Source organism: Triturus cristatus, chromosome 10 (genome assembly GCF_964204655.1).
Source record: "Triturus cristatus chromosome 10, aTriCri1.1, whole genome shotgun sequence".
NCBI classification, from domain to species: Eukaryota; Metazoa; Chordata; class Amphibia; order Caudata; family Salamandridae; genus Triturus; species Triturus cristatus.
The window spans coordinates 102,675,653-102,691,062 of record NC_140593.1 but is presented as its reverse complement, the minus strand read 5'-3'; the positions used below and the strand labels follow the sequence as shown (position 1 = coordinate 102,691,062).

The following is a 15,410-nucleotide window of genomic DNA, read 5'->3' as shown; positions in this document are numbered from 1 at the left end:
CCAGGTGCCCTCGATGCGGATTCAGACATAGTCTCCACCATCCTTAGAGGCGTTCTCATCTGCCATCTCAGCCCTCAAAGTAGGCAGAAATGATTTGAGTAGCCAGAGAAAAAGTTAGAGCCGTCATTGAGGAGCAGATTATGAAAATGCCTCTTCCTAGAGCACAGAGATTGCCCAAATGGATGAACTGGGATTGTGATGATCTTCCATGTCTAATCAAGACTGCAGGTGTACAGAGGAAGATGATTCAGAGGCTGATACCCTCCTCCTCCTTATCTCCTTGCACCGATGTGCAGGACAGCCATGGCACCCCTTACAGCTGCAGAGCCTAAGTGCAACATCCTGAAGGAAATTATGCAACCATCTTTGGTGGCACTGGAACTGATCACAAGCATTTAACAAAGTGTTGCTGCAACTAGCAATGGCTGTCAGCGAGAAACCCTTTTGGGCCCAGCAGTTCACAGGTAGATCACATAACATTGAAGGCCCGTGCTATCCAATTTCAAGTTCTTATCAATAATCCCTTCTCCACAGACCTTGATAGTTTAGATATTGTCAGTCATGCTAAGCCCCCAGTGCTTTCTCCACTGGCCCTCACAGTGGTGAGTACAAACGGCTTGATTATACAATTTTCTTTTGTATCAGGCAGTCTAACCCTATGTTGTTCCAATGCCACATAAGTTCTTGGAGAGAATCTCCACGCCTTTTGAGACTGGGCAAGGATGGCTTTAGTAAGCTTTTCTGACCATACAAAGAAGCCCTTCTCCAATCTGGTGATCAACAGTTTATGCTGCCAAACATTCTAAAATGTGGCCAGGTTTTAGTTGACATGATAGCTCGATCCATGGCTGCGGTGGTCACTCTCCGCAGGCATGTCAGGATGCATTCCACAGGTTCCTCAGGAAATGTCCAGGCCTACCCAATGGACATTCCGTTTGATAACATGAAACTGTTCAGCCAGGCCTCCCCAATGGACATGCCCTTTGATAACATGAGATTGTTCAGAGCGAAAGCCATATCCTCCCTGGAACAATTCAAGCATAGCGGTGTCACAGCAAATTTATTTGGTCTCGCCTCCCCGGCCAAACAGTTCCACCAACAATATAGTTGTGTCTGTGGCTTTTCTAGGGGCTAAACTTAGCGCAAGTGCAACATTACCAGCTGGTGCAGACCGCACTGCAGTTTCACTGGTTCTTTGTAGGTACGATGGACCAAAGGGACACTAACAGCTGTAGCAGCTTCTTAAGTCTTTCCCTACTTTACTCTGGATCTGGGGCTTCAAAATGTCTTTGATGTCTCCTCCCTTCACCACCAGCTTCCGGTAGTGGGGAGGGTCTCTCATTTTGTCACTAACTGGGACATGATCTTAAGGGATCGCTGGGTGTTCCTTATCTACAGGCATTACACTTTTCACTTACTGCCTTCAGACTGCCCCTTCTGCTAGGTAGTGCTGTCCGGTGCTTGTATCTATTCTGGAGGTGGAAGTCCTCGTTCTGTTGTTGTAAGGGCCTTTGGAACTGGTAGTCTTGAAAAGAAAGGTGCATGTGATTTTACTCTTCTCAAGAAGTATAGGTGGTCTTAGAACCACTCACCCTCTCAGGACCTGAGTTTCATATTTGTCTTTATTCAACAGAGCAAGCTAAAGATGTTGTCCTTAAGTCAGATCCCCCGAAGTCTTAAAGTGCGGCATTGGAGGGATTCCCTGGTGTCCAGGACTACTACTTCCATCTGCCAAACCTTTGTTGTAGGTGCTCCTGTACTTCACAGTAGATTCCAGCACATTCGATTCAATGTACTATCATTTGCACTTATTGCGGTCCTATCAGTCTTCACCAAAGTGCTGGCTGTGGTAGCTGTTTCACTCATAGTCAGGGGCAATGTATTTCCATATGTGGATGAATGGCTGAAGGGGAAGGGGGTCTCCTGTGCAGGTCCCAGACTCTCCCGCCCCAATACGAATTGTTTTCACCTTGTGGACTTCTTTATCAATCTTCAGAACTCTGACCTCATTTCTGCTCAGAGGCTGAGCTTCGTTGGACCTGTATAAAAGTATTTTCTTTGCCTCTGGCAATCTCAGATACTTAAGTTATGATTCCAATGTTTTAAAATCTGATTGCAGTTCCAGCTCGGTGTGGCCTTTGTCTGCTGGTTCACTTGATGGGCTCATGCATCCTCATGCTTATTGTTGGATGCATGCCAAATGGCTAATGAGGACCCGATAGCCTGCCTAGGATGACTGTATCCCCAGGATCAGAGTCTCTTGGCTCACATCTCTCAGACCTCTATTGGTGGATGTGTATCTCCGTTTATCAAGGTTGGTTGCCCTTTCAAACCCTTCAGTCCTCTGCTGTTGTAGGCCACCATTGTTACAGGTACCTCCTTGTTGGGGAAGGACACATGTGGTGAAATGATAGAACAAGGCATTTGATCCAGTCTGAAACACTGATTGCACATTAATGTTTTGGAGCTGCAGGAACTACATTCTGCTTTAAAGGCTTTTCTCCCCTACATCTTTTGAAAAGCACAATTCCTGCCTTTTACATCATCAGGCAGGGTGGTGTAGGTTAATGGGTACTATGCTGGCAGGCTGTGTGTTTGTGGCAGCAAACTCTGCAATGACAATTTCCCACGGCAGCCCTGGTGGGCACTCTGAACATGAAGGCGGAAGCTGGAGCGTTAAGAAGGGGAATTTCATCTCGAATGACAGGCATGATCTTCTCACGATTGAGATAGGCTTTATGTGGATCTCTTAGGTAGAGGACTGAACAGGAAGGGCCTTCTGTTCTGTGCCCTGCACTTCCTTACCTCTTTCATCCACCCTCCTTAGGGGTGCCTTTCAGATCATATAGTCTACTCTATAAGTTCCCTACATTCCCTCTTCTTCGAAAGCCCTACAGAAGGTGTGAGAGGATCAATTTCAACTAATTTGGTACGCTGATCTGTTGGGCACTGGGCCCATCTTCCCTCCCATTGAGAAGAGATCAGCTTTTGCAGAAGATGATTGAGTCCTCCACTTCTGTTTCCAGATGAGTCATCTACACACTCAGATTTAACAGTGTCAATAGATGCTTTCCTCTGCCACGAGATGTGGCAGATGTCATCTTGGCTCTTGAAAACCATCTTCCATGTTGGTCTATGCACGCTGCTATTTCAAATGTATTCCTTGGTGCAAATCTACAGGTGTAAATCCTTTCAGTAGACACCTTTGGGATATTTGCGCTTTCCTTTGCACAACAAAGACTGCAATTGGTACCGTCAAGGTGGTTCTGGATACTCTTCTGCTTTTCTTGGTCCTTCTAGTCACTCTTTTATATTCAGATCACCCTTAGTGGCACAATGTTTAAAAAGCCTGTTCTTCTTATTTCGTACCTCTCCATTCGTTTTTCAGCAGTGGTATTTAAACAGTGTTAAACTTTCATAGCCATTCCAGTTTCAAGTCATGCAAAGTTGCTCAGTTTGCACACTTACTCCCATGATGGATATTTTTAGAGCAGTCTGTTTGGCCATAGGGTTGGTGAGATAGAAGCCCTTTCAGTCTGGCCACCATTCACTGTTTTCTATCTAGATTAGTTGATTCTCCATATTTTCCAAGAGTTGGGTCTGCCTTTCATATGCAACTGTTAATAGGCCTACCAGCTTTCTATTCCCCTATTTGCCCTACCATAGAAGAGGAGTGATTTCACAGACTGCACCCGCGGATACTGCCTATGATATCGACTGTAAAATACACAAGACCAGGTGGATGATGAGTTTGTCATAGACTTCGAGTCTGACTGTCATTCGTGCATAGTCTATGACCGACATTGCAACTTCTATTGTACATAACAGAGGTGTTCTGTACTGTTTACTTGGTGGCCACCTGGCCTTTCCTGCTTACTTTTGCCAAAAATTACGTGTGACAACTCCGGCACAGAGTAACTTTACTTTGCAATGGCTCCGTGGCATGCCTTCCTCAGTGAATCGCCACTTCTTACTCCTACTTTCACAAAAGGTATTGCTTTGGGGCTCATTCAAGTTAGGTATCTGAGAGAAAACGTATCTATCAGAAGGAATTTAGCTTCCTTTTGGTAATATTTTTGATGGCTATATTGTCTTCCTGAGGATTCCTAACTGGCCTCCCAGGTCTCCTTCTCAAAGAGTACCATCTTAATATTAGCACAGTGTATATAGAGAGTTTTATGCTCTTATTCACTACCAATAAGCTCTACTCGTTCCTCTGTTCACACCTTGCCGGGCGTGGAAGAAAATACAAGGAATTGATGCAAGGGTAGGGCGGTGTTGTCACATCCTAGGCGGACGGAGCTGCGACTGGAGTTGTGTGTCACCACCTACTGATGCTGGAATGCTCTTGCTGTGGAAAGGTTTTCCGAACCCAGACTGGCGCCTATTGGATAATCATTAGGGGCCTCATGTAGGTAAATACATTTTACCGGTTCTTAAATACCGAGCCGTACCGAATCGGTAAATTAGAATCGGTAAGTTACATGTAGGTAAAAATTCGGTAACAGTTACCGATTCGGTAACAGTCGGTAAATACGAATCGGAATTCACCGATTCGGTAAATACCGAGGTGATAATTACCGAATCGGAAAATACCGAGGTGGTATCTACCGATTCGGAAAATACCGAGGTGGTATCTACCGAATCGGAAAATACCGAATCGGTACGTACGGATTCGGTAAATAACATCACATGACTTGACGAAACAGCTAATCCTGTGCAACGACAGCCCACCCAACCAGGAACTGCCCACACCCAGGCAGGTGTACACAATTAGCCGAAGTGGCCACACCCAGGCAGGTGTACATAATTAGCCGACCCTGGAGAGGCTCGGAGTGCAGAGGAGAGGCAGGGAGCAGTTGCATGTGCGAGCGGGAAACGAACAGCATGTCCAGCCAGAGCACACAGAAAGACGGAGGGGAAAGGAGGAGGAAGCTCAAATTCAGCCCCAAGGAACTCCAGGTGCTGGTGGAGGAGGTGTTGAAGCAGCACCAGAAGCTGTTTGGGAGGCAATCCCTGCAAGTGCCTGAGGCCGAAAAGCGCAACATATGGCTGGCCATCCAGGCGCAGGTCAATGCTGTGGGAGTGACCCACAGGGAAATTGAGGTCCTCAAAAAGCGCTGGTATGACCTGAGGATTGTGACCAAGAGGAAGATGGGCGACATCCAGAAGGAGGCCAGCCAGACCGGAGGTGGAACCAACAGGGCACCTGCCCTCACCGAACTGGAGGAGCTGGTGGCGGCCACACTCGAGCAAGAGAGCGTCGTGGGTCTTGGGGACGCCGACAGCTCTGCCAGAGCCGCAACACACCAAGGTAAGACGAAAGCACAGCAATGTAGCCGCCCCTACCCCTATCCCACATCCCCCATTGTGACACGAGAATCACACTGCAGTCCACACGTGTCAGTGCAGACAGGCAATGCATTCCGGGAGATGTAGTCAGGGCAACACTAACCATGACGTAAATGTCACAGGGCAACAAGGCATGTCACGCACTCGAGGCACAAGGAGACAGAGGACAGATTGGAAAGTGAAATGATTTATTGTGACGCTTGCAATGCAGCCCTTCGGGGACACTGAGCCAATGTTGTTTTTCTGTCCACAGATGTGACATCATGCAGTACAGGGCATGCTGCAGGGGAGACGGCACACCGGCCACAAAAATCACCTCTAGCCAGCACGAGTGCAGACCAGGGAGCAGGCCCACTTGCAGCCGCACCACCTACGCAGCCAGCCTCGCCGCACACAGAGCCAGCATCACCTCACCGAGAGCCAGCATCACCACCACCAGAGCCAGCATCGCCACTCATGTTCGATTCACCGGCCACATCTCCGCTTGCAGGTGTGAGAATGAGGAGGCGTCCAGCAGCCAGGCTACGAGCCTTAGACACCTCGTCAGACGACAGCATGGGCCCAGAAGACCGCACCGGGCCCCAGGAAGGGAGCCATCCCACTGTGCCCCAAACATCACAGGCAGCACAGACGGGAGCAAGAGGGCGCCGCAGGTCGCGTGTCCAGAGTCCACCAGCACCCACTGACGGCCATGGTGTCTTCTTGGGGCTCGAGGGCCAAATGTTGAAGCAACAGCGCCTGCAATCAAAGGCAGTAATGTCAGTCCAGAGGCACATGCGGGTGATGAGGACAAGCTTAGTCAACATGGACACAAACATTGGCGGCATGGCTGCGGGCATTCGGGACATGTCCCAGTCAATCCAGCAGTTGTGCAGCAAATTAGATGCTGACATCGAAGCACGGCGCCGGGAACGCCAGAGAAGGGACACTACCAGCAGGGCACTCAACCGTCTGGCAACTGCGACTTCCCTACTTTGCCGGCGCTCTGTGACGATGCAGGAGGGCCTAACACAGTGCTGCAGCGACCTGTCACGGGGGATGGTGCAGGTGACAAGTGCACTAGGGGTGCTATTGACAAGTCAGGCGTCGACAACTGCTGCAGGGGATGCTGCGGAGAGCATCGACACCAGCAGCAGCATCACACCCCCCGTCCCCGAAGCACGCAGGAGCAGCAGGCGGCTTGGGGTTGGCTCTAGTGAGGATGCACAGGCCGTGCAATCCACCACTGCAGCGCGTATGCGCAAACATTGATGTGGCCCTGCTTATCCACTTGCCATTGGGTGACGTAACCCTGGACATACTCATTGTATAGATGGCATATTGCCAGATTGGCCTGTTCATGTGTTCATGGCGTGGTGCCACATTAAACTACGTCATGACTTCTCACGACTCGCTGTGTCCCCTCACTTACTCAGAAATAGTTGCATGTGATCTCTGCCCGTCTCTCTCTCCCATCGATTGCAGTTGGCACTCTAGCTGCGCTGCCCTCTGGCTGGCCTGACTCATCCTCGTTGTCCTCAAAATATGTTAGTTCCACATCTGTACCTTTTTTCGTGGCAAGGTTGTGCAGCATTGCACAAGTGGCAATTATCTTGCAGCAGGTGATGGGTTTGTACTGGCGTGCGCCTCCGCTCTTGTGGAGGCAGCGGAACCTGCTCTTCAGCAGTCCAAACGTGCACTCCACCACATTGCGTGTAGATTTGTGTGCCACGTTGTATCGTCTCTCACTCTGGGTTGCTGGGTGTAGGTAGGGAGTGAGGATGAATGAACGGCATGCATATGCACTGTCGCCTGGATGAGTAAAAGGGAACCATCAGTTACATGCCTCTATACACTCTGATTTGCAGGTTTCAAGGGGCGTCACTGTTACTTACCCAGCAGGTAACCCTCTCCGAATTCTCCGGCTCTCAGTCGTGTGTAGATCCCACTATTCTGGAAGATGTAAGAGTCGTGGGTGCTCCCAGGAAACTTTGCAACAATATCTGTGATGATGTTCCCTGCATCACAGATCACCTGCACATTGATGGAGTGGGTGGACTTCCTGTTCCTGTAGATGTGCTCTGTGTCAGCTGGAGGACAGATTGGGATGTGTGTACCATCAATACAGCCGATGACATGGGGGAACTGTGCCATGTGATAAAAGTCTGTTTTTGTTTTCTGCAGTGCAGCCTGTGTGTTTGGGAAGCTGATGTAGTGGTGCATTCTCTGCATCATGGCATCCAGGAACTTCCTGAAGAAACGTGACAGGCAACTCTGGGATACCCCACCCACCGCAGCTATCACCACCTGATAACTGCCGGATGCCAACAGATGTAGGCTGCAGAGCACCTGCACATGTGGGGGTATGGCGTGCGCCCTTCTTATTGGCTGGTCCAGGAGTGGGTGAAGGTCCCTGATTAAGTCCATGATGGTTTCGGGGTGTAGCCTGTACCTCTCATGTATCTCTGCATCAGTCAGCTGGAATAGTGTGATGCGCTGTCTGTAGATTTGTTCCTCCCGTCGCCACACCCTCAGTCCTGCTGCCTGTAGACGTAGGCGCCTTGCAATGACGTACATGGCGGCCATGTTGTCCACACTGTTGCATTTTGGGATTGCTTATATGCATTGTTGATGGTTACCACCTGCTTTCCATCCGTGTTAATTACCGACTCTTATTTACCGATTTTCCTGGATTTCTTAATTACCGACTGCTCCTACATGTCATTTTCAATTTTTACCACTTCATATTTACCACTTCATATTTACCGATTCGTTAATAATGTATTCGGTAAATATGAATCGGTATTTTAGAATTAGGTAAATATGAATCGGTATTTACCGCCTCATATTTACCGAAAAGTGGTTTTTGGACTCCTACATCTCACTTGTCTGAATACCGGTCGGTAACGGCATATTTACCGAAAATCGGCCGTTACCGACCGGTATTTGGCTACCTACATGAGGCCCTAGGTGAGGAGTTTGCGGAAAGATAAAGTACGTGAAATATCGTTTCCAGAGGTAAGCAACTTTTTCTTTGAATTCTGTATAGTTAAGAAATGTGTTTACTCCTTCACTTTAGTACATATGAAAGCTCCACACTTTTGAAACCTATACTAAAGCATGGGCAGCAAGAGATGGGTGATGCAGCACAGGGCATCTCAACCAAACCTTCCATTAAGATACACTCAGTGGTGTTTTAAGAACATATTCATTGGTAGCCAGGAGAGCTTGATGATGGACATGTCCAGAGTAAAAGCCTTATAAATTGACTTTGAAGTTATGGAATGAACTTTGATTTAGGACCTTATGTAGCTTTTGACAGATGGTATTTTGTCCGCCATCCTGAATGATCACCGATTGTCATTGTTTAGATGACTGTCGGTCCAGTGGTTCCTTTCAAAGTTCAAAACGTTTGGTGGATGGCCACCATTGGTTTGGCTGGCCATTGGCCAAACTATTTCAAAGTTTCTCTTTCTCAGAAAAAGACACCCCAATTGTGAGTTTGTTTTAGAAAAACAAAACCCTCATTACTGCTACAACTTGTTAGTTTTCTCCCAGGGTGTGGTAGTGATCATTTTGATGGAGAGGAAACTACTGTCCAACACAAAATTTGCTGAGCAATGTTATGTACTTCCTCCAACACCCCCTACTGTGTCAGGCTGGTGAAGGAAGATTTTAGTCATTGGAGCCAACACGGATCATTACCTTCATCATCTTGAAAAACAATATAAGGAGAGCCTAATAGAAAGGTTTGAATGTTGCTGTCCCTATTGATTAATGTAAAGGCCACACTCTAATGTTGTAATATTGAAAATAAAATATATGTATTTTCGCATTCCAGTCCTTCTCCTGTGGTAAAATAAAATGTATCATTATTTTCAGCATGATAATTTCTTTCTTGAACAGACACAGTGGCAACGACGTTTCTGGCAAAAGAGAGTTGAAAAAAGAGCAAACGTGGGTTCTTTAAGCATTTCCAGGTTAAGGCTTGAGATGTAAGCAGTTGCTAAAACAGGGATAGGTCAATTAGGTATGGGAAAACCCCAACCTTCATTGTTGTTTGTTAATATTGGTATTGGCTGTTTTCCATTCCTGACGTTGTAGTCACCGTAGTCACAAAATATAGGGAGGTTTTGGTCTGTCTGTATATATGACTAAATAAGAGTCAAGTAAATATAGTTGTCATATTCATAATTATCTAGTTATGTTTTTCTTCCATTGGATAGATGTCTACTGGAATAATCAAGTTAATTCCTTTGCTACAAAATAAAATGAAAAAGAGATTATCACAGCAGCAATGCATCATTTTGCATTCAGTCGCAGGACACACCGATCTAGCTGGACAATATTAGAACCATAAGAAAGCTTGTTTTCATTGAAAAAGTAAAACAAAATGTATGGGGAGATGTTGTGTCCAAATCTAACATGACGTGGGTATTTTCATGTCATCCTACAGATGATAGACTGTACATAGTCATGGAGCTCATTGAGGGGGCACCTTTGGGAGAGCACTTTAATTCTCTAAAGGAGAAACAGCAACAGTTTACAGAAGAAAGAATCTGGAATATTTTTATACAGGTGAGCTCCAGTAGCCATTATTATAAGATACTGTCTTCTCTTCGCTCCCTTCTTCTCTTATGTTTTAGATCACATAAACTCTTTCCTTGCTTTGCTGTTTCATTTCCTCCTATCTTACTTCAGCGCTGCTTTTTTTTTATCTTACCCATCATGTTATCCTTCTGTTTCCACTTTCAATAGCATATTTCTGGGTAGACCATCCTGATGGGTACTTCTAACTGCAGTTTCATCATATTGTGAATGTCTTCAGGGACGACTGAATCTGGAAGTATCTGCAATAGCTTTTACATGCCATTTGAAGCTGCCATCAGCCTCGGTCATGACTCTATCCTGCCTCGAGACATGATGACATTGATACACATATTGGCGCTACTTGTGCTTGCTGACATAAGTTCCTCTTTTTCCTCACCCTAAAACACAGATTTAAAGCTGTGCTCCTTCCAAATTCTGTTATTACCAAAACCCCTTCGGTTCAAATTATTTTGGAAGTGTGCAGGGATGTAGAGCCCAAAGAAGAAAGTCTTCTAACTACGTTTCATGTGCATGAAGCAGATGTTGGTCATTGATCTGCATGACGTCTGCTTGTACTTCCTCAGTAGCAAATATGAGACCAAGTCCTATGACAGATGCTACTTGATGCATCCCAAAGCCTTCCGATAGCGAGAAACCAAACTGTACATCATTAAACACAAGCAACAGGTCTGTTCTCAACCCAGAGAGTGAAGTTGACCTTGATCCAAGCGTGTCTTATTCAATGGTGAAGTTGAAGCTCAAGTCAAAATAGGAAAATAGCAATAGTAAATGAGGTTCTTCGATGTCCAGATGCACCTGCCCTCAGAAGAAATCCTGCAGTCTGTTCTAGAAACCTAACTCCAGCTTCAGCTTTACCTGCTGCTGAATCTGGAGGCAATTTGCCCCCAGTTTCTGGAGTCATCATCAATTCAGTAGCAGGTTGAGTTCTTCAAGGAGGCCACACGGCAGATCTTTAAAAAAAAATCCATCTCCCTGTGGCATGCCTTCTAGCCCCATGAAACTGGTCTGGGCTCCCAGTCAAACATCTATCAACTTGTCCATCCCCAGCACCTGCTGACTTTGGGCAGTGTCGGCCTGCTCCATCTCTGGTGCCTGCCCTTGTGTCTACTACTATATCACATAACTCTGCAGTCGTTCCTCCATCATTGGTGTCAGTTCTGGTTCTGCATCCAGTTTCAGCTCCGGACCTGGATTGGATCCATTATCAACTAGAGTTCGTCCTTTGTCATACTGTACCATACCAAAGGTACAACCAATTGTGCCTCCTTTGCTTCCTCTGCCTCAGCAGCAATACTTCAGGAGGATGGAGGCGTACAAGGTCTTCAATATGCCAAACATGAGAGAAGCGTTGATAAGCGGAGCAGATAACTTTCTTCACTCCCATTATACTGATGCTGGTTTATATCTAGATTTACAGAATCTCATTGGTTTAGATGCCTTCCATTAAAATGTCCCTGATACTCCTTTGGGGCCCTGAACCGGAGAAAGTGCTTCTGTAGTTTGAAGGGTGGCAGAAGTGTTTGAACATTCCCTTTCCACTGAGAACTCCAAGGCAAACCTCTGATAGACATTGTGCAAACTGGATCTCCTACATCCGAGCCTCTGTTTACATTTAACAAGGTACTGGTGGATCCAAACATAGCAGTTTGACCTAAATCATCTTCTGCACCAAGGGCGAGTTGGCCAATTGGAAGGGGGCATAGATCAGCTCCCAGTGACCCTGAATTCTTAACGCAGTATTCCAATATTTTAGTGCAGGCCACCACTAGTGAACCCTAACTTATTTCTGGCAGCCCCCTCTAAATAGGGAATCTACGAAAACTGATTCAAGGGGCAGAAAAGTTTTTCATAGAGTAGTCTGGCACAGTGCTCATTGCATGCTGTCTGTCTGTTGGTTGGTACCATATAGGATATGCTAAAAGAACAGATGATGCACGGAATGCTGAACAAATCAAACATTCACCCCAGTCATAGATTTGGGTTAAATCCATCTTTTATTTGCTTGCCATGCCATTCCAGTTTGGACTCAGCCATTTGCAAATCAGTCTTGATCCTGCTCCCCATGGGAACTGTATAGCTCAAATTGCCAGGCCAGGTCCTACCCAGACCAGAAACAAGTATCTTGAGACCAGTTTCGTGATATCACCCCTCATCAGACAGGCTAGCTTGAATCCGGTGGCATAGCGAGCATGGGACCCACGTCTGAGCATACCCTTCCCACTTAGGGCAACAATTTCAAAAAGAACGTATGATGTACAGAATGCTGAACAACTCAAACATTCACCCAGTTTGGACCAGACTTGTGCAAATCAGTGTGGACCCTGGTCATAAGCAGTGCATTGTGGGGGCAAGAGTTATAGTTAGCTCAGCTAACTATAACTACTGAATTTCTCTGGTTTTGTATGAGTGAAACCTGAGCCTAACTATAACGTCCCAGTAACATTTGTTTTGATCTGTTATATATATATTCACTGAAAAAACCATAGGTTTCAGGGACATTATAGTTAGTTGGAGATTTCACTTGTACTAAACCATATAAATTCCGCCGTTCTAGTTACTTCAGGTAACTATAACTTATGCCCCCTCAATGCACTGATAATAACGTCACATATTACATCATTCATGACATGGTCAGTGACATCACTGATGACATCACTGATGACATCTCAAATGACATGCCAGGGGGCGCGTTTGCAGAGTGCTGCGGGGAGGGGGTGGGGTCTCCGGCGCGATGCCGGATTTTAGTTTTTTTTTGTTTTTCACAAGGGGGCTGTGTGGCCCCCCTTCTTTTCCCTTTTTTGGGGCCCTGGGGACCCGATCCCCAAGGGCCTGACCCCTATTTAAAAAAAGGGGGCCGCCTGGCACTCCCTCCCGAGGCCAATCATGGCCATATATACATATATATATTTTTGTATTTTTTAAGGAGGGGGCTGCGAGGCCCCCCTCCTGAGGCCTCTATTAGCCCCAGGGACCCCAACCCCCGGACCTCTGCCCTATCTGTTGGAGACCATGGGGGGAGGCCCAATGCCCCCACAGTCCCACCGGCTCCCCGCCTCCTACGGGAGCCGGCATTACTTTTCCACAAGGGGAACTGCTGACATGCAGCTCCTGTTGTTGAAAAGCAATCCTGCTCTCACTTCAATGAAGCAAAGCAGCGTTTGTGATGACAGGGCGGTGTCCCGGGGGTGGGCACCCTGGGACACTGCAGGAGCCGGCCCTGGGGGTGGCGGTCCCCAGGACCATCTAGGGTATCCTTCCCTTTGTCAAAATAGCTCTGGGGCTGGGGGTGGTCCGCTAAGGACCCCTAAAATGAAATAAGTATGAGCCCTGGGGAGGTGGTGGTCCCCGGGGCGTGTGGGGGTCTCTTGCCCCCCACACATCTATTTTTTTAAAACAAGAGTCCTGGGGTGGTGGTGGTCCCCATGGCTGCAGGGGCCACCACGGTCACCCGCTATTATTTTTAGGTCTCGCTGAGACAGCGCAAGCTGTCTCTTTGAGACATTTTGTAAGTCGGTTTTCAAAAGTACTACCCACATGATTTGGCAGGCCTAAAGCTTGAGTGCACGATGGTGTGCACGTGCACAGCTGCTGCTCGCACTCCCTCCTCCCTTCTCCCCCTCCCTTTTCGTCAGCTTTAATCAGGCTCCACTGATGCTGGCAACACCCCCTCCCTTCTCGCCCAGCCCTTCTTTTCACCTCGGCTTGTTTATTCGCGTGGTCGTGTCACTTTCACGGCCAATGCTTGTTTTCAATGGAGTTGTGGTTATCACCCTCCCACTATGCACCCGTACTTAACCCCTTCCTTCCTTTGTTTCCCTGAACGCATGGGACGAGCGTTCCCTGTATTACACAGAAGTGTGCTGTTAGGGGGTGTGCTCTGGCGAAGTGGATAGCGCTTTTATAAATGCAAATTACATTGCAGGTAAAATTTACTTTATATTCACTCCGAAAGCCATAGGTTTTCAGATTGTACACAGGTTAGGATTTAGGTTAGGTCACTAATACGGCTGTAATTCTTGTTTAACTTGAAAACTGAGCACGGCGCTGCTTCACGGACACCGCGCTCGGTTTATTCATATATTTTTTAACTTTAACACTGAGCACAGCGCCCGTTTAAAGGACACCGCGCTCAGTGTTAAAGTTAACAAATATATAAAGAAACCGAGCACTGTGTCCATGAAGCGGCGCCGCGCTCAGTTTTACACTTAAGCATTTGCAATGCAATCAAACCTATTCCATTGCAAATGCTTGTTTGTCTACTCTTCGTTCTCGGGTGGTTTGAAGTTCAGCTGGGGAATGGGGATAACATCCGGCTCCCCTGGTGGTGGCTTCTCTGATATGGCCGCCCTCAGTGTGAGCACATTAACCTCTTCAGTGCCCATGACGAGATAGTCTCGTCATGGAGCACGGTCGCGCTGTGCCCATGACGAGACTATCTCGTCATGAACCCCACCCACTAATAAAACGCCCGGCACAGGAGGGGGAAAGGGTGTGGCATAGAAGGGGTTAACACCACAGGGTGTAGCGTTGGGAACACAATTTATTGCCTGGTCACCAGCAGGGCACAGGCAAAACAGGCGGATGGACTGTGCAGAGGGGCTGGGGGGGTGACTGGTGGCGGTGAGCGTGGGCTGCTCTGTGGGCCTGTACCCCAGGGGTGTGTGGAAGGTGTGACTTCAAAATACACCGCTCTGCAGCAGCTGCCTGTCCTGCCTACTGGGGCGGAAGCTCTTGAGGTTCACACAGAGCTCCGGATCGGGACAATAACCGGCTGAGTGGTGTTGGTACGATAAAACCTACGACGTGCAGGTTACACACATATCTCTGCTGCTGACATGTCAACCGACTGAACTATGCCACCGACTGAACTATATATAATATAAATATAATACTATAATATTGAATGTGCCACTCCGAACAGAAAGTGATCGAAACATTGCTAAGACAGCCTTTGGAAACAGTACTGAAATCCCTTTTAAAACATTATTAAAAAGCGTACAACAATTTAATAAATATTTCCTTAAGTGGTGTTTCAAAAGTTCCATTTTATTTATTCTAATTTTCTCAGCTCTAGCATTAAAATATCACAGTGGACAGCTGAATAATGTTATACCTTAGACTGACACGTGCCTGCATCCCATGTTCCAAATAGTGACCGATGTGATGGTGAAAGTCTGCACTGTTCCTATGCCAGGCCTTTAAACCATGCAAAGTTCCCCTACAGTGTCCTCAGAGCTGCTGATTTACATCAGTCTAATGTCAACAAAGTAGGACCGCGTCCATCCCACAAATCTCTGACCGTTTATCCCACACAAAATGAGCTATTTGACTAAGCACTAGATAAACTCAAAGGATCGCTACCGCTGCGCCTAAAAATAAACACGAATCGGGGATGAGGGAAGCGGCAGAAAATGCTGCCCACGCTCAACAATCAATTGACACAGCTAACTGATTGGAGAAACACAAAG

The 15,410-nt window shown here is 47.1% G+C and overlaps 1 protein-coding gene across 2 annotated transcripts in view; it reads left to right on the top strand.

Moving 5' to 3' along the window:
• NEK10 (NIMA related kinase 10) overlaps positions 1-15,410 on the top strand; it is a 1,348,206-nt gene that overhangs the window by 641,267 nt on the left and 691,529 nt on the right. For both annotated transcript variants that reach the window (XM_085630543.1, XM_085630544.1), the window contains exon 21: positions 9,788-9,909. In XM_085630543.1, coding sequence (XP_085486669.1) covers positions 9,788-9,909 — 122 coding nt within the window. The remainder of the gene's footprint in view (positions 1-9,787; positions 9,910-15,410) is intronic.